This window comes from Alligator sinensis, unplaced genomic scaffold, assembly GCF_000455745.1.
Source record: "Alligator sinensis unplaced genomic scaffold, ASM45574v1 scaffold746_1, whole genome shotgun sequence".
Taxonomy (NCBI): domain Eukaryota; kingdom Metazoa; phylum Chordata; order Crocodylia; family Alligatoridae; genus Alligator; species Alligator sinensis.
In genome coordinates, this window is record NW_005841959.1 from 1,614,482 (window position 1) to 1,636,811 (window position 22,330).

General features: G+C 41.5%; 1 protein-coding gene across 8 annotated transcripts in view; it reads right to left on the reverse strand.

Annotated features, from left to right (window-relative positions):
• DMD (dystrophin) overlaps nt 1-22,330 on the reverse strand; it is a 1,961,037-nt gene that overhangs the window by 269,414 nt on the left and 1,669,293 nt on the right. For all 8 annotated transcript variants that reach the window (XM_025200207.1, XM_014518487.2, XM_025200208.1 and 5 more), the window contains 2 exons: nt 16,648-16,768; nt 15,015-15,283 (listed from right to left, as the gene is read on the reverse strand). In XM_025200207.1, coding sequence (XP_025055992.1) covers nt 15,015-15,283; nt 16,648-16,768 — 390 coding nt within the window. The remainder of the gene's footprint in view (nt 1-15,014; nt 15,284-16,647; nt 16,769-22,330) is intronic.

A 22,330-nucleotide genomic window follows, 5' to 3' on the forward strand; every position in this document is an offset into this window, starting at 1 on the left:
ATTTCATTTTCTACATTAAATTATGTGTTAAGCTTTTCTCTTCTTTAAAAAACCAGGAGGAGTTTAGGACTATATCTGGATTGAGATGCCTGACTCAGGAGTAATGCTGGCAAATTACTTGAGTGCACATCATTATTTGAGCCCTGAGTAAAGATACTCATATAAGGTTATTTTAAGGTCATTTGTTCCCATGGCTTGTATGCTGAAAAGTATGGCCTTTTACAAAAAACAAAAACAAACCCCAAAACAAAGCTTCCCTTCAGTTCTTACGTACAGATGAAAAGCACCAATCTTTGAGGTAACCACAGCAAAAGAATCCAAAAATCTCATGTCGACACATATACTAGACCTACAAACTTTCAACAAAGAAAGTATATTCATTGTGGAATAATGTTACAGGAAATCTGGGAAACGCCAAAAAAATATATAGGCAGACATGGTTCTTAGGGTAGATAGGATATCTTTTATTAGATCAACTAAATAGTTGGAAAAAATGTTCTTTGCAAGCTTTTGAGCACAAACACCCTTCTTTCTATTTAGCTGCTCTAATAAAAGATATCACATCTACCCAAAGAGCCTTGTCTGCCTGTGTCCTTAGACCAACACGCCTACAACCAACACCTCTAAGGAAATATATATGCTATTATGGAAAGTCAAATAAGTTACCCCAGAACCAAAGTTGAAGCTGCTCTGAACTGCATTAAGTTGCTAGCGGCAGAACTCCACCATGGCAAAGGAAAAAAATGTCTCTTTCCATGTTTAAGCATATAGGGCTTAAATATAGGACATGATCCTTGAAGCCCAAAATAAGTCCATTCCCATGCAGAGGAAAGGTAGCAGAAGGGCTGGCAAGCCCTTTTGGTTTAAAAGGGATATCATGGTCCTCTTGAAAAAGAAGAAAGAGGGATACAAACAATGGAAGCTTGGGACAGTCCCTAAGGAGAACTATACAACAATGGCCTGCACTTGTAGGGAACAGATTAGAAAGGCTAAGGCAGCAACTGAAATCAAGGACAATAAGAAGTCTTCCTTTAGGTATGTAGGGAACAGGAGGAAAACAAATGGAAGTGTGGGGCCATTGCTTAACAACTCAGGACAGCTGATTACCAACACTCAGGAGAAAACTGAACTTCTGAATGACTACTTTGCTTCAGTATTTCATCAGACTAAGGGGAAAATCATGCTGGGCAAGGTATAACATGGGCATGGTAGGAATGACTGCCTACCTTCTGTTGACATTGAGCTGGTGTGAGATCAGTTAGAAAAGTTAGTCATTTATAAGTCAGCAAGACCAAATGAACTTCATCCAAGAGTGCTGAAGGAGCTGGTTGAAGTAATCGCAGGACTTCTGGTGGAACTCTTCCAAAGCTTGTGGTGCTTGGGGGAGGCCCCTGAAGACTAGAAGAGGGCCAACATTGTGCCCATCTTCAAGAAGGGGAGGAGAGGACCCAGGAAACTACAGGCCAATTAACCTAACTTCTATCCCAGGGAAAATCCTGGAAAAATTCATTAAGGAGCCTATGTGTGATATGCTTACAGAAGGTAGGATTCTGAATGACAGCCAGCATGGCTTTGTCATGGGCAGGTCTTGTCTTACCATTCTCATCTCTTTGTACGACCAGGTAACTCGACACCTGGATAACAAAGAGGAGGTTGACACTGTATACCTAGACTTCCAAAAGGCCTTTCATCTGGTATTCCATGATGTTCTCGTGGGAAAATTTGGAAGATTGCAGGCTTAACTGCTCAAAAGTTAGGTGGGTAGGAAGCTGGCTGAGGGGCAGGACCCAGAGAGTAGGGGTGTGCAAAAGAGGCTGGCTTCGATTCAGATTTGGCCAGTGATCCAAATCAACTAATTGATTTGGATCACTGTCCCTGATGCAATTCGCCAAATCTGAATCTGAAGCCAATTCAGAGAATCAGCAATTCAGCCATAGACACAGCTTTAAATGTTTTTTCTATATACCTCAACATACCAGGCGTGACTTGTGAATGCTGCGATGGTGGGGTGGATGGAGTGTCCCACAGGAACATGGGGCCCCCCACCCTATGAGTGTGATAGTGAACCCAGATGTGGATCCAGAAGTACTTTTGGGTCCAATGGGGAGCACAGTGGGGGACCCCCCCCACACCCACCCAGCTCAGTGATTGGCTGCAGGGGGACCCTGGGTGCCCCCCCAGAGCCAGGAGGCACCAGTCACCGAGCCAGGGGATCACAGGGATGGGGGGGAAGCACACTCCCGGGTGGACCCAGAAGTGGACTGAAAGTGCTTATGGTCCACTTCTCTTGCTGAGTGTGCTGGGGAGCCCCCCGCACTTCTGTGGGATGTTCCATCTGCCCCAGCATCGCAGCATTCATGAGCCACCTGGTACCTTGAGGTATGTAGAAAAAACATTTAAAGCTGTCTATGTCTCAGTCTCTGAATCTTTCCAAATCTCTCTGAATCGATTTGGAGGGTTCCAATTCAATTCAGAGAGATTAAAGGGTCTCCTAATTCTATTTGGATTTGGAGATTCAGCCACTGAATCCAGCTGAATCTCTGCCAAACTGAATCAGTGACTGAAACTTCGCACAGCCCTACCAGAGAGTTCTAATGAACAGATATTTGTGTTGTGTGGTGAGAAGTGGCCAGTGGTGTCCCTCAGGGGTCTGTGCTTGGTCCAGTGTTTTTCAACATCTTTTTCAGTGATTTGGATGTGGATGTGAAGAGCTCACTGGCCAGGTTTGCAGATGACACCAAGTTATGGGGGAGTGTGGTCATGCTTGAAAATAGACTGCAGATACAGGCAGACCTAGACAGGCTAGCAAGTTGGGAGGATTGGGGCCAGATGAAGTTCAACACTGAGAACTGTAAAATGCCCCATCTGGGGATGAACAATCCCCAACATACTTACAGGCTCAGTGGTGCCAAACTGACTAGTACCATAACTGAAAGGGACCTAGGAGTAATAATAGACCATAGTATGAACATGAGCCATCAGTGCAATGCTGTAGCCAGCAGGGCAAACAATACTCTAGCATGCATCAACCAATGCATCTCAAGCAAAACCAAGGAAGTGATTCTTCCACTTTACTCAGCATTGGTGAGACTGCAGCTGGAGTACTGAGTCCAGTTCAGGGTGCCTCACTTCAACAAGGACATGGAAAAGCTTGAGAGAGTCCAGAGAAGAGCCACCCATATTATCAGAGACTTGCAAGGCAAGCCATATGAAGAAAGGCTGAGGAACTTGGGTTTCTTCAGCCTAAAAGAGAAGGCTGAGAGGGGACTTGATAGCAGCTTACTGCTATATCAGAGGAAAACATCAAGGCCTCAGCAACAACTGTTCACGGGGGCACCCTTGGTATGTCTGCTTCTTTTTTCTCTCTCAGCACGCTGTTTGCCAATGGAAAATTCTACCCTGGGAAGTGACTTCTTATTAATGGAAAAGTCCACCCTCTAAGATGGCCTTTTTTGGCCACATTCTTTCATGTCTACTTCATGGATGAACCTTTTTTGTGCATTCAGCTCTGCAGCCACAGCCTTCACCATCCTGGACGTTTGCATAGTATTTTCTAGGGACAAGTCTCTCTCACACAAGAGCCTGTCTTGTAATGCGGTATCTGCAATACAACAGATAATTCTACCTCTAATTAGAGATTGTGTCAAGTTCCCAAAAGCACAGTTATTAGTCCATCTCTTTGGTTCAGTCACACATAGATCTACATTTTGTCCTGATGGTGTTTGCACGTTAAAACCCCCCATAAAAATTGTCTTTGAAGAATCTGATTTTGTTTTGGCATGCAATACTCCTCAAATTTGGACAGTATTAGATTTAATTTAATCTCTGACCTTTGCAAAGATACAAGTGTTAAACAGCCAGAACTTTGTCCTTCACTTTTCTTCTGCCTTTGTAACTGCTAGGTACCATTCAAACCAGTTCTCTCCTACATTACCTGATATAAGATGGGCAAGTGGAGGTTGTAAAACTTTGGTGACTAACTATCCTTTTACTTAGATTATAAGTATACAGGAAGATTACTTATAGTGGCACTTGTGCTTACACATGGCTGTATTACTCCACTTGCTCTCAGTTTTCAACTTTTTTTTCAGTTTGGAACTAAAGTTCCCTCAAGTTCTTTCCCATTTGTCACTTCTAACACTACATCAGGTTCAATAAAAATAAGCATACATGAATGAGAACTAAATAATGAACTTTATTGTGGAACAATAGACAACCTCTGCAGACCTGTGGTCTCTCTCCAACAGCTTCCACCTAACTGTTGGATGGAACCATCTTCCAGTTCCAAATCCTTCTAAATTAACTAATATCTTTAAATTATAATGTTAATTGCTAGATGTGGCCTACTATCTGCAGTTCTCAGACTTGTACCAATGAACATTTCTTTTTCTGCAGCCAATACCTCTTGAACAAAATAAATATCATGACAAGAGGCAGGTTATTTATTAACATAGGCAGCTCATTTCTGTGGTAAACTTTCAAAGATTCTTAATACTTTATAAACAGTTTTATACTATAAAACAAAGAACTTGACCCTGAATTTCTTTGAATGACTTTACTCTTAGAATTTACTTTGTAAACACACAGGCACAGTATAGCAATATCATACACAGTCCACTTTTCTGAAACTATCTCATTTGTGCCCTTTTACCCTAAGGAATCTCTCTCTCTGCAGCACAACTGCCTCCCAGCAGCAGCTGAATGGCACTAGAATGAGATATATTAGAGAATACTGGAGGCTTTTATTCTCTTCCAGTTTACTTAAGGTCAGAATGGAATCAAGTCATCAATGTTAGTTTCTACTGCTTGTGAAAACTTTTTCTTTCTTTAAAAAAAAAAAAGCAACTACTAAACTGTGTGCAATAATGTGATACTTCAGTGCAGTACACATTTATTTATTTATTTTTTAGCAAAATCCATCTGATATAGTTGGGGATGGTCCTGCTTTGAGCAGGGGCTTGACTAGATGACCTTCTGAGGTCCCTTCCAACCCTCATTTTCTATGATTCTATTTTGTTTCCTTTTCTTTTCATAAGCTTGTGCAGCTGAGATTTAAATAATTATTTTAAGATTGGTCTTGATTTTACTTCATGGGCAAGAAAACTGAGTGAGTACAGACAGCCATTTTGGAGTAGGTATAGCAAGAAGGTTAATATACTTCACTTCTGTAGAGATGCAAATTTAAACTCTGCTTAGCTCACAATTTAAAATAATGTTTCCGTTGGTCAATCTCTGGTGAGTATTTCTCAACATTACAAAGTCAGTCACAACTGACATTTGCCATTTAACAATTCATTGGTGTAATAAAAAATAGATAATGCAAGGTCAGTGGCAGAGCTTAGAAGAATCACTTGACAAGGCTCATCTTTGTTTTTGCCTCACAATTTTATTTTTTTCAGAAATTGTGCAATAGTGAAAAAAAGACTTGAAACGTAAACCTACTATCTCTAAGGACTTATTTTTTCTAACACGCACATCTTTAAACACTTACTTTGCATATACTATTTAGCGATCCTGCTGGGAAACTCCTTTATTCAAATGTTTAACAGTGAATTTGCAGCAGCTAAGTCCAGTTGTGAAGAAGTCTTATTGTGAGCTTGCCTTGAAAACTGTTCACAGGAAAGTACAGGATTTATCTGACTAAATGAGAAAATCTGACCTTTATTTCACAGTTAGCAATCACCACACTGAGTCAAGGTGCCCTTTTTCTGTGCTGATAATGGAGAACAAATCACTTTTCAACACAGTGAAGTTACTTGAAAACAGGGCTGCACCATTCAGCCTTCAGCTGATGGGTGTTTCTGAGATGATGAAATTGGAGACAGACACTTTCATTCTGCGCTAAAGGAGCTTTTTTGGCACCGTTCTCCTGTTCTTGACTTAATTCATTTTATAGTAGGCTGCAAAACTTTTAGATAAGGGATCTGCTCCCTAGGGTTTCAAAAGGCTGTTCTATTAACCTACTACCTTGTCTACAATAAAGAACTGAATTTCTGGTAACTGAATTGATAGCATGTTACTGGCATAAGTATCAGCCATGCAATATGTTTCTATTAGTAAGACTATTTGCATTCATACATATGCTTTACAGTGCCATCACAAATTATGTTGCCCACTGGAACACCTTCCACAACGTTCTTGGTATAGGCCCTTGATATAGGGGCTTCTTAACTTTCACAAGTCTGAGAGCATAGAAAAATAATGGGAAAAGCTGTCACTCTCACATAATTCCTTCAGGGAAAACCCATTAAGTCCCATGGTTCTGACAGATTTCCTAACATTATTTCTCAAAATGGAGTCCAAAGTGAACACTTTCCCCCCCCGAAACAAAGGCATCTTGCAATTCCCAGTCCTAAAGAGCTTAAAATCTAAGCATAAAGTTATCTCTTTACTACGGTAGGTGCTGCCACACTGACTGTGACAGCTGCGGTACCATGGCCAGGCACCCTCATATGGATACAGCTCTGCAATAAAAGGAGTTTCTGGCAGTCGGTTACCCTAGCTCCCTCAAATGACAGAAGCTCTTTTGTCAGAGATAAGTTAGCTACAGGGCATGATCTTTTCATAGCCCTAAGTGACACAGCTATGCCAGCAAAACTTGACCTGAAACACCAAGTAAAAGATGAATATAGGCAAAAAGATGGGGGACTATGAAGAAAAGATAAGAATGACAGGCAGTCATCTTTGCATATCAGCTGCCTACCAAGTCTTATGCTTTTTATAGGCATCACAGCAGAGGAAATTTTTAAGGAGAGAGCTCTGTGGCAGTATATGGAACGGATATGAGCACAGCAAAATTGCATTTGTCAGGGCTAGAAAAAAGGGTGGTGCAATAACTTGGATATGATCTGAAGAGAGGCTGGCTGAGAGTTGTGTGGCTATATAGGGAAGTCCATATCTTGTTAGAAAAGAGTCAGCAAGATTTACATGTGGCTTGGCCATGACAGCCCGCAGGGGTCTAAATCAAAGATGATACAACTGAGCAAAAAGGCAAAGGGCAAGTTAAAGCTCTTACCTGTGGTGACTTTTGACCTGATGGCCAGACCTCAAAGAGGAGATGTCAAAGAGAGACTGGACTGAGATTTTAGTTTGGACAGAAGGCAGGTCTGAAGCAAAGAAAGAGAGCTGCCAATCATCAGTGTTAAGAGGGTAAGAATGTCCTGAGCTTGTGTCTGTAGATGAGATTATTCAGAGATGGTCATCCATGGCTTGATGCTGAACAGGAAAGATATATCATGTAGGGGTGTGGAACTTGATTTTGATTGGGGAGGGGTGTGAACAGAGTGAAACAACTAGTGATAGATTCCATTCCAGCCTCAAATCCAAATTACTGAACATTTAAGCAATACCACTACTCAAGCAAAACCCAAAACAGTCTATAAAGGTATTCTTACACAGGCCTTCTGAATGATACACAATGATTCAGCTGGCCAGGTGTCAGGAGGGCATTGGGCCTTGCAGTTTTGACTGGTATGGTCTCCTCCTCTTCTGAGAAAGCTCACCAAACTTAATTTTTATATAGGCTTCTATAGCTTTTTATAGCCCTCTTGTGTATATGCCATATATGATCATGCTACAGAGCCTCACTAATTACATTTTACTGTGGTTATTTCCTCATCAATCTGTCACTCTCAGCCTGTTTCTTTAGAAGTTACTTCTCACCTACTGAGCCATCCTTGGGCTTGGTTTTGCTTCTCTCTTCTATCTTGTTTTTCTACATTCTACAGCTATCTACATTTTGGTTTTGCCTACAACAGTTGTTTGCTTGCCTCTGTGCTAGTTTCACTTGCGGCTCATGATAGCCATTCGAAAGAAGAAAAATGGCATCAGTTATGTCAAGGCAGCTTACAGGCCTATAAGGTTCCCCAGGTTTCTACATTCATTCTGGTTCTGTTTTATAGTTTCATTAGTTATTTGGAGGATGGGATTGAGTGCACAAATAGCTGAGTGCACCCAGCTGAGTAAAATTTCAAGATACCTTGGAGGATAGAAGTAGGATTCAGCATGACCTGGATAAGCTGGAAAAAAGTCCAAAATTAATTGAATAAAATGAATAAGGATGAACAAAAACACAAAGTCCTGCACTTAGGATGGCATAATCAAATGCATAAATAAATATTGGGGAATGACTGGCTAAGCTGCAGTACTGTTGAAATGGATGTGTGATCTTATAGTGTATTAAAAGCTGAATAAAAGTCAACAACATACTCTTGCTGCTGCTGCAAAAAAAGGCTAACAACATACTGGGCACAGACAGAAGTGACATTTTTTGCCCAATCTGGACACAGAAAGTGGTTTATGATAACAGGCTTCAAATTCATGAACAGTGGATGTACAGAAGATGGTGATAGAATAATTTCTTAGGTAGAGAGACAGGACAGGAAGGATCATGGGATCAAAGAAAAGTAGGATTGGAACAGACTTTGGGACACAGACAGAAGTGACAGTTTTCACTTGATCTGGCCACTGGAAATGCTCTACAGCCATGGCCCATGACCCTTATTACATGGGGGTTCAGATGAAGATGTTTCAAAACACAGCATCTTCAATAACTTCTGTCCGCAATGCCTCCCAGCCTGTCACTGTTTTCAGAATGGGAGGAGGGAAAGGGAGCACAGGGAGATCGGTCTGGGGTTTTCTCAGCCCACGCTATAGGGTGGGACAGGTGAATTGGAGCCCCTCTACCCCGCTCTGAGAATGAGCTCTTTCTTTTCCCTTTCCCACCTCCCATTCTGAAATCAGCACAGACTGGGAGAGAGGAGGGGCCATTGCTAAGGGAAGCCAGCTGCAGGCTCACAGCCAGCAGCTAAATTCCTCTCTCCCCTGGAACCAACAGTGAACTTCTGTTTGGTCCGTGGGATCATTGTAAATCAGAACACTTCCTGCAAAGCATTCTGAGTTACAGTGGGGAGCTGCATTTCTGTTTGCACTCCTCAGGAGGTCATCTAGCCCAGCTTCCTGCTCAAGGCAGGATCATCCATGACTAAACTGTCCCTATCAAGTGCCTATCTAACCTGCTCTTAAAAATTTCCAAGGATAGAGATTCCACAACTTCTCTGGTAGCTTGTTTCAGTGCTTAACCACCCTCATAGTCAGAAAGTGCATAGGCCAGACAATACACCTCACCTGTTATCCTTTCTCATGATGGCTAGTACCAGTTCTGAACCTGTCAGAAGAGGCTCTCTTAATTGTTATTTTTGCTAGCTGGACACATAATCACCAGGTAAGCATGCTTCACTCACTTTTACTTGTTGTTCATACATGAATTGATCTTGGAGTTTAAAACTAAAAGTATATCTGCACTATCCCATTGCAGCTTTAGCTGTGGTGAATATCTAATACTTTGGAGTAAACACAAAAAAAATTCATAGAATCAAATTTCTTCTTCCCTACTAGCAAAAATCCTGAAGCATAAAGCTTCCAGGCACCCACTACCAGGGCCATCCCTGGAGAGGGTGGGAGGGGGAGCGAATCAGGGCAACTGCCCTGGGCCCTGCACTTTGGGGGGCCCCACAGAGCCAGGCAGAAAGGCCATGGCTGCAGTTTTGCTTGCCCGCCCACCCAGTGGGTTGGATGGCTCTGCCTGTTCCAGCCAGAAGTTCTGACCTCCACGTCTGGTGTGCCAGGGCTTTTACTCCCTGGAGTAAGTGAGCTGAGGGATGGGGAGGTGGGACCCAGGCCACATACCCTGCTGGGATCATCTCTGCCCACTACACTAAATTTAATTTTCTCATATAATCCCGCTAGTGTTTGACATGCATTTAGTGACTGTTTTCCCATCAAAGTTACAATGTTTTTTTCCTTCTGGATATTTAACACTGGATCCACTATAGTATCTGAAAGGTATTCTGGTAAATATGGAATATATCATGGGAGGAAGGATATGTTCTATAGTACAAAGGGCCTTTCATTCTTGATTAATTTTTAACTCCCAATACTTAGAGATGGGCCAAAATTAAAACACTGGATCTTTGACTGCTACATATACAAGCATACACTTGAACTCAAAAGGGCTACTCAGTTTAAAGTGAAAGATTTGCATGTTCTCAGGATGAGGAGTGAAGGCTTCTCGGCTCAGGCTTTGATTTGTGTACTTTGTGTCCATTTTACATTGAAACACGAATTTAAATTAAGGCCAACTTGTATTTGACAGCTAAGGAAAACTACTTTTCTTTTATTTCTTCTTAGAACACTACATTTTTTTAAAAAGAAATGAATATCTAAAAATACATAAGTTAAAAATTAGCCATTCATTCACTAATTTGTAAGTATGGCTTTCAAATGGCTTTCCAACGGCAGACATAAATACAGATCTCTTAGGAGTTATTTACACCACAGCCTAGCCTACATCGCCCAGTAAACACATGCATCTATTTTCACTATTTATGCCTAAATTATATTTCCATAGCGCGCGTGCACACTGTTTTTTTCATTTACAATTTATCTGATTATCCTTTGAAACAAACAAAAAAGGAAGTTAGTTCAGACTGATATATCAGGCTTTATGCCTATCAGAGTTGGTCATACATTTTTGGACAAAAAAAATATATTTTTTTTTTAAAACAATTATTGTTTTACAAAAATGAGCCACTTTTGACTAAAACTTTGTCAGGGAGGCTTTTCAAGTCCAAAATGGAGAGGAATGAAACCAAAATAAGGGAGAGAGATCCAACAGGGGCAGATGCAAGATTTCCCGAAGGGGGTGCAGTACGAGCAGCAACCCACACTACTCCCAGCCTCCTCTGCTCCCACCTGTGCAGGCAGTCTACCCTTTGGAGCCACCAGATACTTTCTTAAATTCCTGAGACAGATGAAACTCCTTCCTCTTCTCCTCTTCCCTGTGTCTCCAAACTGCCACTGTTGCTTTCCCTGCTGCCCCAGGGGCAGGGGAAGCACCAGATATGTTGCTGCCCACCCAAGTTAGGCTGTGTGGGGCAGGGCTTAGCTGGGAACAGGGACAGCACCAGTTGGGATTAGTGGAGAGGTTCCCCTTCCCTTTGTCTGCTCCCAGGGGGACCAGGCAGGGAGGGGGGGACTACTCTCTTGCCCACTGTGGCTGCAGCACTGCACCCCCTCTAGAGTCATCATCCTAGTGCACATAGGGAGATGTGAGAGACGGGCTGCCTTCTGTGAATGATGCAGAATGGTGGCTTGAGCGGTTTAAGTCTAAACCTAGGTCTCTGACATCCTTTGAAAGCTACTAGCTATTTTGGGGAAGGTCAGTTTCTCTGACAGCAAAGACCAGGTGGGACAAGATTATATAGCACTGTATGACTATAGTATGATTTTTATAAATGATAAGATTTTCATGTTATTGTGGATGTTACCATAATGTTATTTAGTAATTATGACAATCGGATTATTTGACATGAATTGGTGTTCGTGGATCAGTATGCTATACTTATGGCGGCACCAATAACGACTCTACTGTTAAGACTAGATTGTGTTTTGCAGATGACTGGATTGTGTTTGTGTATAAAGGATACAGAATATGTCCTCCCAAGTAACAGCACATTTTCTGAGTGTGCAGAATAAATATGCAAGCAATGTTCAAAGCTATTTGTTCATTTATGAATTATAATGAATTAAAATAGGTTCTTTAAGAAATCTGAACACTAGATATCAAGGTTTTTGTTTGTACTGAATGATTTTAGTATTTGAATACTATAGCCTCTTTACATTTCCTATGCTGTTGAAAGTCATGCAAATCTTTGGCATGCAATATATTCAATTTTTTTTAAAAGTAATAAATGTTATTCCTCATAATACATTTTCTTCTCTAGCAGGACATGACAATAAATATTATACTAAGTAGAATTCCACAAAGAACATCTCCCTTTCAAAATGAGTGTCTATTTTTCTCAGTGGAACTGAAGCCAGATGCTGGCCTTACTTATCCTGCCCTTCTCAAAATGGCAGCCATCTACTTTTGGTTTAAATTGGGCTGAAGCCACAAGACAACAAAGCTGGCTAATGCCATTCAACAATCAGTCTGTTTCTAAGGGTTTTCTACTCCTCTTGGTGACAGCACATAGTATCTTCATCCTTTCTGAGAAGGCCTGGATGGAGATGGCAGTCATAAGTGGCTTTTTAAAATTGAGGGTATCTTGTGGTCTCAGTCCTATTCAAAACAACTAGCAGTGGCAGTCATTTTGAAATAGGACAATTCTTCACAAACATCTTTCCGAGTATGTGTTTAACATACTAGCCCCTGGGAATGGATAAACAGTCAGCTTTAGAAAGTGATTACAAAATTATTTTAAAACTACCTAATGCATACCAGTTTATTAAGGACAGCAAAAAGAAAAAACTCTGTCTGCTTTGACAAAAAGGGGAGGGAAAGTTCCATAGGACACCCCAAATCTATAGTTGTTCATTATGGGAGATTGCTGTCTCCACACACGCAAATATTTATTGAGGTTGGCCTGACTGCTATCATATTTAGTTTCTGTCAAGAGCTCATGATAAACTACAAAATGATATAAAGGAACATATATGGGAAAGTAACATGATATCCAGTATAAGATGCATTTTTCTGTTTTAGTAATCTGACCAGATCAAGGAATTTTCTTTGCTTATAGTCAGCTCCAGTGATAAAGCACTTTTTAATAGAAAATGGCTGATTACATGTCAAAGAGAATAGTATTAGTGTACCTATAAGATGGGGAGGAAATAAAACCCTAGGAATGTTTACTTGGAACAACATTCATATCAAAAAATGGTCTGATGCATATCAAATAGAACACCATTAATCTACTTGTCAGAAAGATGCCGAATGCTAGAAGGTAATAATCTACATAAATACATATGTATCCAGGAAAGATAATGGAGAATAGAAACGAGGAGATGATGAGTAAGGACCTACCTAAATCGTGGCAAGATAAAGGGTTTTTCACAGCTTACTCTCTGTTCAGAACCAATTTTGTGGTGGCCCCACCCCTCAGCACCGATTGGCAGAGGCCAAGAAGGAGAAGCGATGAGGGGAAAATTGCCATCTTGATTGCTGGCTGCCCTTTATGTAGCCCTGCCCCTTAGCACTCGTTGACAGAGACCCCGGCAAAGGGTAGGAGGGTGCAGCCACTATCTTGGCTGCTGCTCTTCATGCTGCCCCACCAGCCAGTGCCTTCCCTTTCCAGCAGTAAGGAGTGTTGGCTGTCACTGGGGAGTCAGCATTTTATTAAGGTTTTTGTTGTTGTTGATTTTGCAGAGTCTGTCATTTTTGCAGTTTCCATGAAATCCATGAAACCACTAATTAAGTAGGTCCCTAATAATGATAAATCAATGAAAGAGAAGCCCAAGTCTAGTAGAAAGGGAGAACTTAGTCAAGGAAGCTGGAAACAGGGAGAGCACCAGGAAGTTGCTCTTCCATTTAGAAAGTAGCAGTAGATGTTCCTATCTCCAAACCAAATAACTTTTTTTCCTTTCATTTTTTTGTCTTTATGCAATAAACCTGTTTTGGTTGTTTACCTTACAGGCTGTCTGGTGGTAAGAGTGATTTTAGAGTGGCTGGTAGCACCAGGGTTTCTGTTCTTAAGGGGATGGCAGACCTTTTTTGTTTTGCAAACTGAAGGAACCCTTAGGCTAAGTACAGGCAGTCAAAAAGCCTAAGGCTGAATTGATTCAGTCTTTGCAGGTTAGTCTAAGCTGCAAAGATTGAACCAATAAGCAAATGAACAGATATTCACTTTTGATTCAGAAATGCAGCCACATGCCTGCAGTGGCTCAGGCCAGAAGCTGTTGGGGGACAAGAGCACGGCTCTTTGGCACATAGCCAGCATGGGTTGTGTGTTCACTTTCTCTTCCTGCTGCCCCAGAGGTTTCTGGGATTTGCAGTCTAGAATCACAGCAGCAGGGCTCTGCAGGGTTGCTCATCACTTCCTCTTACTGCTCCCAGATGCCTCTGGGATTTGTAGTACACAGTCACAGCCAGCAGTAAATAAGAAGGGAAGGGCAGCTCCACACTTGGCAGAAGGGAAGTTTTAACCCTGCTCCTAGACACCAGCAGAGGTTTGCTGGGGGAAGAGAAAGTGGGGTAAGAACCATGAGCCAGCCAGTGAGACCAGTGAGCCAGCCTTCACTGCTCCAGCTAGGGAGCAGAGGGGTGGGGTCAGATCTGCTCTCTGGAGGAGACAGCCCAGCCCAGCCCAGAGCTGCAAAATGCTGGGGGACTCTGATTTAACTTGAACCAGGAAGGGGTCTGGGACAGAAGCTTCATAAACCAGTTTGACCTGAAACAGTTAAGTCTGATACTACAGTCAACCAGGCTTGTCTTAAACCAGTTTCAACCATTTTGAAATTGGTTTATGTGCACTGAACTTCTATTCTGTTACAAGTTTAAACCAGTTTCTGATCACTTTAACTGGTTTATGTGTAGCTTCTGTCCCTAGTCCTAGCCTGGCCTGTTCTGTAAATACCAGTTATGGCACTACAGACTGAGATTTGCTAGCAGGAGAGGAGTCTCCCAGGAGCAAGATCTGGGTTAAGACCCAAACATACACAGCAGAGAAGTGGGGGTAATTCTGGGCTCACCCCAAAGGGTTAGTCACAAGAGGGAAGAAAAATCTAATGTGTTTTCAAAAATCAGTTTAATCTAATCTGTAGCTAGGAACATATAGTTAATCATATTTGAATGGTTATATAACTACAATGAAGGGCAGAATTAAGTTTGTGCCTTAATTATATATTTCCATATTTTACCATGGTTGAATTTCCTTTAGGAGTAATTTTAACTGAATTTCCTGGGTTAATAATACTTATGCTCGGCATAATTAAACTTCCTTGTAAAGATTTCTCATTTAAATTACTGTTGTGTGCGCTCAACCTTAATTCCATTTTAAAGTTCTTTCTATCTGAGAATTACATGATTTTTTAAATTTCATAATTCTTTAAAAGCCACCTAAAATAGTCTCGTTTTAAAACTTGTCTCCCGACTTCTGGGGACAATCATGCAGTGAAACAAGGTTAATTATGTTTTATGGTCACAAAAATGTTGATGTATAGAGGCATACTGATACCTTGACTTTTTCTAGGTGATCTTGTAGAGAGTCAATTAGCAAATCTCCTACTGGCTGCCAAGATCCCTTGAATACTTCAGCCTGGCGTAGCTTTAAGTCCAGTTCATCTATCACCTCCTGAAGCTCCTGCAGTCTTTCAAGGGTCTCATCTATCTTCTTTTGCCAGTCTGCAGAATGCAGGTTCAACTTATCCCATTCAGTTTTGACCTCATCTGCCTGCTTTCGGAGAAGTCTGGTGACATTTTGAGCCCTTTCTTCAGGAGACAGCTCTAAATGTGAAGTTCAAAGACTGTTAGGGCTTATTCTATCTTATTAGAAAAATAACAGCTACCTGGGCAAGTCAAAACAACTTCTAAGCACAGCAAGAAAACATGTAATTACCAGGGTACTTCTGCATATGCTTAACTTGAAGCATGTGCATATATGTCCTTGAAAGTTAAGCACCCATTTAAAAGCTTTGTGGAAATCAGGGACACACAAAAAAGCCATATTTACTCAAATCTAAGACAAGTATTTTTGCTCTAAATAAGCATAGAGAAAAAAGTCCCTCATCTTAGATTCACATAAAGGGTGGACTGGGTGGGGGGTGCCTGTTGTGGCTCTAGCTCTGGCCCTAAGCCTGAGTTGGGGCCAGAGTCAGACCCACAACAGTCTCCTGCTTCCCACTCCACTTCCCCTTTGCACCCCCTGCTTCTTTCCCCCCTTGTCAGATGCAGCTGAGCTCCAGCTCAGGCTGGGTTCCCTCTCAGGCAAGGAGCACATGGAAACTTTGTTCTTTTCCTGGCCAGTCAGCAGCACTACAACTGCCTCATTGCCTGCCTGGCCAATTCACAGAGCTAACACTGTTACATGACCTGCCTGGCCAACCAGCAGCACCAACACTGGGTAGTGGGGAGGGACAGATGCTGTGGAGAGCTGGGGGAGGGTGGTATCAGTGGCAGGAGGGGCAGGAAAGCTGCAGTGGAAAGAAGTGAGTGGGAGGGCAAGGGGGCCATCTGACCCCCGCAGCCACTATTTTCTCTTTTGTAGCAGTGAGAGGGGGAAGAAGGCAAGACAAGCCTCTGATAATTAGATCCTATACCTGGGAAATAATAACAAATTTATAAATGTTCCATATACAGAATCTAATTATTGGAGGGATCATCTTAAATTCAGGGTTGACCTAGTGTCGAATAAATATGGTAACTGCATTTCTTTGTGCTGATGCACAATATAGTTTTCTGTTAGAACAATTAGTTTAATTCCAGACCATTTAGGATAAATTTTTAGCCAAATCTATTTGGGGAAATGGCCAGGTCAAACTGTAGTCTTGTTTGGTTAGTTTTTCAAAATGAGGAGGATAGAATTTCATATCTCCCAGAGGTTAAGCGCTCTCATATTTTGAATCACGTGTTAGTCCACAAGTTATGCATAAAGACACAAGGTCTCAAGCCCTTTTCAGCTTCTATTTACAAATATACACATTTACTTACATAGTCATCAGAAGGCTCACTAAATATTTGTTTCACATATACTTTGTTATGTTAAAATCCAGCTTGGAGTATATAAAGATAGTGGCAATAAGGATTTATGGATCTCTCTGCTATTGCTGATCCTTCTATCAGTATGTTATTGCAGCTCTACATTCAATTACCTCTAGGCTCCTGATAGAGCTTCTCCAACCCCTCCAAAGGCTGTTCTGCTAGGAATATTCGCACAGTCTCAAGCACACTCATGATAACAGGTTCTTTAGCTTTCAACTCCCTTTTGAAGGTCTGTGAAATGAAACAAAAATTTTGTAAATAGGGTATGTAGCAGTATTAAACACTAGTTCTTGGTTTTGTCAATGTCAGTACATCATTTCCAACATCAATTTCAACCTGGGTTACTACAAATAGATGTGAGCAAAATGAAAAGGAAGATCATTTCTAGCATTTGATTAACTAGAAACCACATCTGATTTCAGAGTGCCAATGAACAGACAGTATGTTGCAAAACGGAAGGGTGAACTGATTAAATTGTTCATGGCAAGAAGGAATCCCTTCTGTGACTAACGTCAAAGTAAAACTTTAAAACCTCGCTGGAAGGGACAAGCCTTCAGCTGGCTCTGCAATGAGCAGTAGTGGAACAGCTAATGCCGCCTGAGAGGCAAAAGATTACTCAAAAAGTAATGGGAAATCCAACGCGTCTCATAGCTATTACTATATTAGTGCTGCTGCTAACTGCTATGTTAGAAAAAAGGTCCTGATACTGCTATACTTAACAGTTAGTAGCAAACAGCTATTCATTCTGAGGTACACTTGGTGTAATAACATTAACTACAACACACTCCTTTGGTGGGGATGTAAATGGAGCATCTATGCAGTGCACTGGGCAACCTCTTACTTTTGGTTCCTCTTTCAAATGTGTTTAAAGAACAGCTTCATCTTTTTAATTAAGGTTCAGGATACAGACTAGCCTCCACCTACTGCAGAACTTCTCACAGAGCTTTGGAAAACTTACACGAAGATCAAAGGCAGAAAGTGGTCCTGCTGTGGAACCAAATCCTAGTTATTTTTATCACTTTTATTCTTTGTTAAGAGCCTGACCTTTGTGTTCATCTTTGCTCCCTAAGAAAATCTCTTTCTGAACTGCTTCTATTACTGGCCTTTGCTTTCTTCCTTTTTCCATACTCCTTCTGTTTGCTCCTCTCTTTCTTTTAGGGTGGAAATTAGGACAGAACAATCCTATACAATCCCATACAGGCTTGGGGCTGACTGGCTGGGCAGCAGCTCTGCAGAAAAGGACCTGGGGGCTTACAGTGGTCAATAAGCTGAACATTAGCCAACAGTGTGCCCTTGTTGCCACAAGGCTAATGGCATACTGGGCTGCATTGGTAGGTGTGTTGCCAGCAGGGCAAGGGAAGTGATTATTCCCCTCTATTCAGCACTGGTGAGGCCACATCTGGAGTACTGTGTCCAGTTTTGGGCCCCCCACTACAGAAAGGATGTGGACAAATTGAAGAAAGTCCAGAGAGGGCAACAAAAATGGTGAAGGCGGCTGGGGCACATGACTTATGAGGACAGGCTGAGGGAACTGGGCTTCTTTAGATTGGAGAAGAGAAGGCTGAGGGGGGATTTGATAGCAGTCTTCAACTACCTGCAGGGTGGTTCCAAAGAGGATGGAGCTGGACTGTTCCCAGTGATGGCAGAACAAGGAGCAACAGTCTCAAGTTGCAGTGAGAGAAGTTTAGGTTAGATATTAGGAAGAATTTTCTCACCAGGAGGGTAGTAAAACATGAACAGGTTACCCAGAGAAGTTGTGAAATCTCCATCCTTGGAGGCTTTTAAGACCTAGCTAGACAAAGCCTTGGCTGGGATGATCTAGTTGGGGATGGTCCTGGTTTGAGCAGGGGTTTGGACTAGATGTCCTCCTCAGGTCCCTTCCAACCCTAACTTTCTATGATTCTATGATTCTTTCCTGCCTTTGCTTCTCTCTTTATTTTCCTCCCTCCTATTCCTACTTCAAGCTTGTTTCCCTTCATTTTGTTAAAAGAGCAGCAGTGAGCAGCAGTGAGATAGCCAATGCTGACATTTATAGACGCAGCATTAGGCTATAGTGTTAACACAAAAATGAGATTAGTGAGTACAAATATCTCAGAGCTGTTGTTCAGCATTGGGAACCAACACTGCCTCAGCCTCTATTTGGAAAGTTTTCTTTGCAACTATGAAAATTCATTTTTTATAGGCAGAAGGCAGGGCAGAGGCTCACTAAACATCTCTCTCTTTTCTTAAAGGAGCTTTTAATTTGGTGGAATCTGAATTTAACAGAAAGACCACATAAATACTATGACTAGCTTATGGACTGCCTATCTGATAGTAAATTCTAGTCTGTTAATGGAGTGTGGGTTGTACTGTATATCTGAACATACTCGACTCCTGGTTTATTTCAGAGTCTTAGCTCCTTTGATTTCAAACCAGAATTTAATTTATACACTTTTGAGGCAGCACAGTAGTATTGTAAAACAAGTGGAAAGTGCTAGTACAAGGTAATGCCCAAGATAATTGTTGCAAGGAGAACCATATATTAGGGCTGGCAAAAGTATACATTTCATAAGAATGTTTTTCGCTTAGGTTATTAGGAAATACTTTTTCCAACACAAAGAATTACATGGGCCACTTACAAAATATATTCACTCAGAACCAGTCTTGGTAATGTATTTAATCATTTTACTTGGAGTAACTATTAAACAAAATGTGGGTTATCATACACACTAATAAAAGCTCATGCATTCAGGTTAAATTCACATACTGAAACCATATTTGATTTTAATGTCATACACAGAGAGCCCTATGTGAATACCTCACATTACTATTAATGACAGTCAGAGCTGGAGTTTACAATGATGAAGACTGGATACTAAACATTCTTGACATATTTTTGTCAAAGAAGTTAAGTCCATACAAGCATGCATGAAACAAATGCTTAAGTATATAATATACAAATGCTTATTTATGCACTTAGGAGAAATCCCAAATAACTGGATGAGCACATAAGGTTTTTGAGTTTGAGTTCAATAAACTCATTTTAAGAAATGTCCCTTCTTGAAGCAAGTGGCATAGTCATTGAAGTTAAATTGTATCCAGGACACATATGGGAGTGGGTTCCTTTACCGATAGGTTCTTTTTCTGATACAATTAATATAAGTTGTATCATTTAGGAGAACCTCTTGCTAGCTCTATCCCTGTGATTTATGCTTAAACCTCTAATGCTGACTCATATTTTGTTCCTACAGGTGAGAAAGAGATCTATATACTATTTTGTTTCATAATTCTTTTTATCTGTGAACTGTACCAGCCATATCAGCACATTATTTCTTTGTATGTCTTTTAGCTGGGCTACTAATACCATACCTGAGTTTTAACTCTATGACTCAGCTGGCAAACTGAACTATTGCTTTGCTATAGTGCAGTTAATTAAATACTCCCCTGCCAGTTAATGGATGAATAGCTCTGAGTCAAATGGGAAATTGCAGTGAGTTTGTGCTAACATTCAATATATACAGTTTATGGTTATTGTTGATTATTAGCACTGGGCTCAAAGTGAGGATGTCACTCAATGCATATTTGGGTAAAACTGCTGGAGTCAAAGGACATTTACTTAAGTGGGACCCAAGTGAAAAGTGAGGCAAAAAGACTGATCTTGGCATTGTTTAAATTTGTGCTTGGCTTTGACTTGGTGGGCAAGGGAAGAGGAAGATATAAATTTGGCTTGTGTTCCAGAAACTGAGATAACTGCTACTGTGTTAAACTCTTGTGTGAACATCTCTCCTGCTCATAAAAGTAGACCATTCTAACCCCCTAAAATGCAGTGGATGTGCAATCCAGGGATGCTGGGATAGAGCCTGCCTTTAGAGCTAAGTACAGACAGTCAAAAAGCCTGAATCAATTCAATCTTCATAGGTTAGTCTAAGCTATGTAGATTAAACCTATAAGCAAATGAACAGACATTCACTTTTGATTCTGGAAATACAGCCACATGCCTGTTGTGGCCTAGATTAGAAGCCAGGGAGTGCTAGAGCATACCTCCCTGCTTGGCTGGAGCAGACGTCTTGGACCAAGGCTAGCCTGCCCACCTTGTAAGGGCAGTAGTGGGGGAGGTGCAAAGCATGCTGGGATGCTGGGGGACTGTGAGTTAACTTTAATCTGGAGGGGATATGAGGCAGAAGCTCAATAAGCTGATTTAACCTAAATCAGATAAGTCTGATATTACATTCATCCAGGGTTATCTCAAACTGGTTTCAGCCATTTTGAAAGTGGTATACATGCACTGAATTTCTGTTGCGTTACATATATGAACTGGTTTCTGATCACTTATACCAGTTTATGTATAATTTCTGTCCCTAGCCTAGAAATTCTTTTGCAGTAGAGTATCCTAACAAATGGGTGTTAAATGCCATAAATAACTCTTAAGACTTCCAAGCTGCATCTTTCAATCCCCAGACCAAAAATGCTGAGACAGCATGGGAACAACTGTATGCTGCATTTGGTGAAAGGTATAATATGGATCCCTGGGTTTGTGCTCCTGGAGTCATTGTATATGCCTCATGTGCAATGGCTCTGGAGCTGGTGGTGGTGTGCAGCCTCACAACATAAGCCAATGGTTCCTAACATTAGTAGATTCAAGGCACCTCTTTGAAAATGCCAGCTCTAGGTTTCACTCATTTTTTGACTATAGAAAAGAAAATGTGAACAATTTTGTTGCAAAGAACTCAAAAGACCATAGCAGGTCAGAAGGTGTCTGATGTAAGGATCCCTATTTGAAACCTTGAGGTTTATCTTTGTGAATTGTGCACATATGTATACACTTGACAGTGCATAACACACTTATAAGTATCTTACAGCACCCCAGGATGCTGCAGCACCCTATTTGAGAATCAGTCATAAACTGTGGCTTAAAGCTGTTGCGTATATTTTACATTTAGTTATGAACAGAGATTTGTATGGATTTCAAAATCAAAAAGAGAGTCTATTCTGTAAATATCTTCTGCACTGTGTTTCACGCAGGATGTTGAATTGTTGATGCTGTAGTAAAAATCTGTAAGGGCTGGGGCTTGGTTCAATCCCAATATAAGATAGAAACAGTCCAACCCACAGTTATCTCTCACTAAATTAATTCTGGTCTGCAAACATCTGACAGGCTACTTAAAAGATACATTTAGGCAATTAGGCCAAAAAAAGCACTCAATGGGTGTGTCCAGACAAGCTCAGCTGTGCAGTATGTGGCACTGCAAACACATCTGTAGTGCCACATACTGCAGTCAGCTGTTCTCCACACTGCAAAGGCATGCTCTCCATGCGTGTGCTGCTCCATTTTTTTCCCCATGGTTTTTTTTTGACCCCTGGGTATTCAGGGGTCAAAAAAAAAACAAAAACATGGAAGAAAAAACCAGAGCAGCACACCCATGGGCAGCATGTCTGGCTGAAACGTGGAGCCAGGCCACCCAGAGCTGTGCTCCAGCTGCCAACCAGGCTTTGCATGGCAGGATCACTGCAGCCCCAGGAGGCCTCCAGGACTCCAGGTAAGGCTCCTGAGGCCAACCCAGAGTTGGCCCTAGGCCTCCCCCATTGCCCCTGGGGTAACTTGCCGTGCACCAAAGCACACGTGGCATAAGTGTTCCCTGGGGACAAGCAGCTGCAACACAAGGTGTGCTGCTACTAACTGTACCCAGGGAACCAAAATGTCCATGCTCGTCTGGATGCAGACAACTGAGCACAAGTCATGTGTACTATAGCACCAAATAAACCTTGATGTACTTGCTTCAGAATACTGCATTTGACTTTAACTTCTCATTCCTG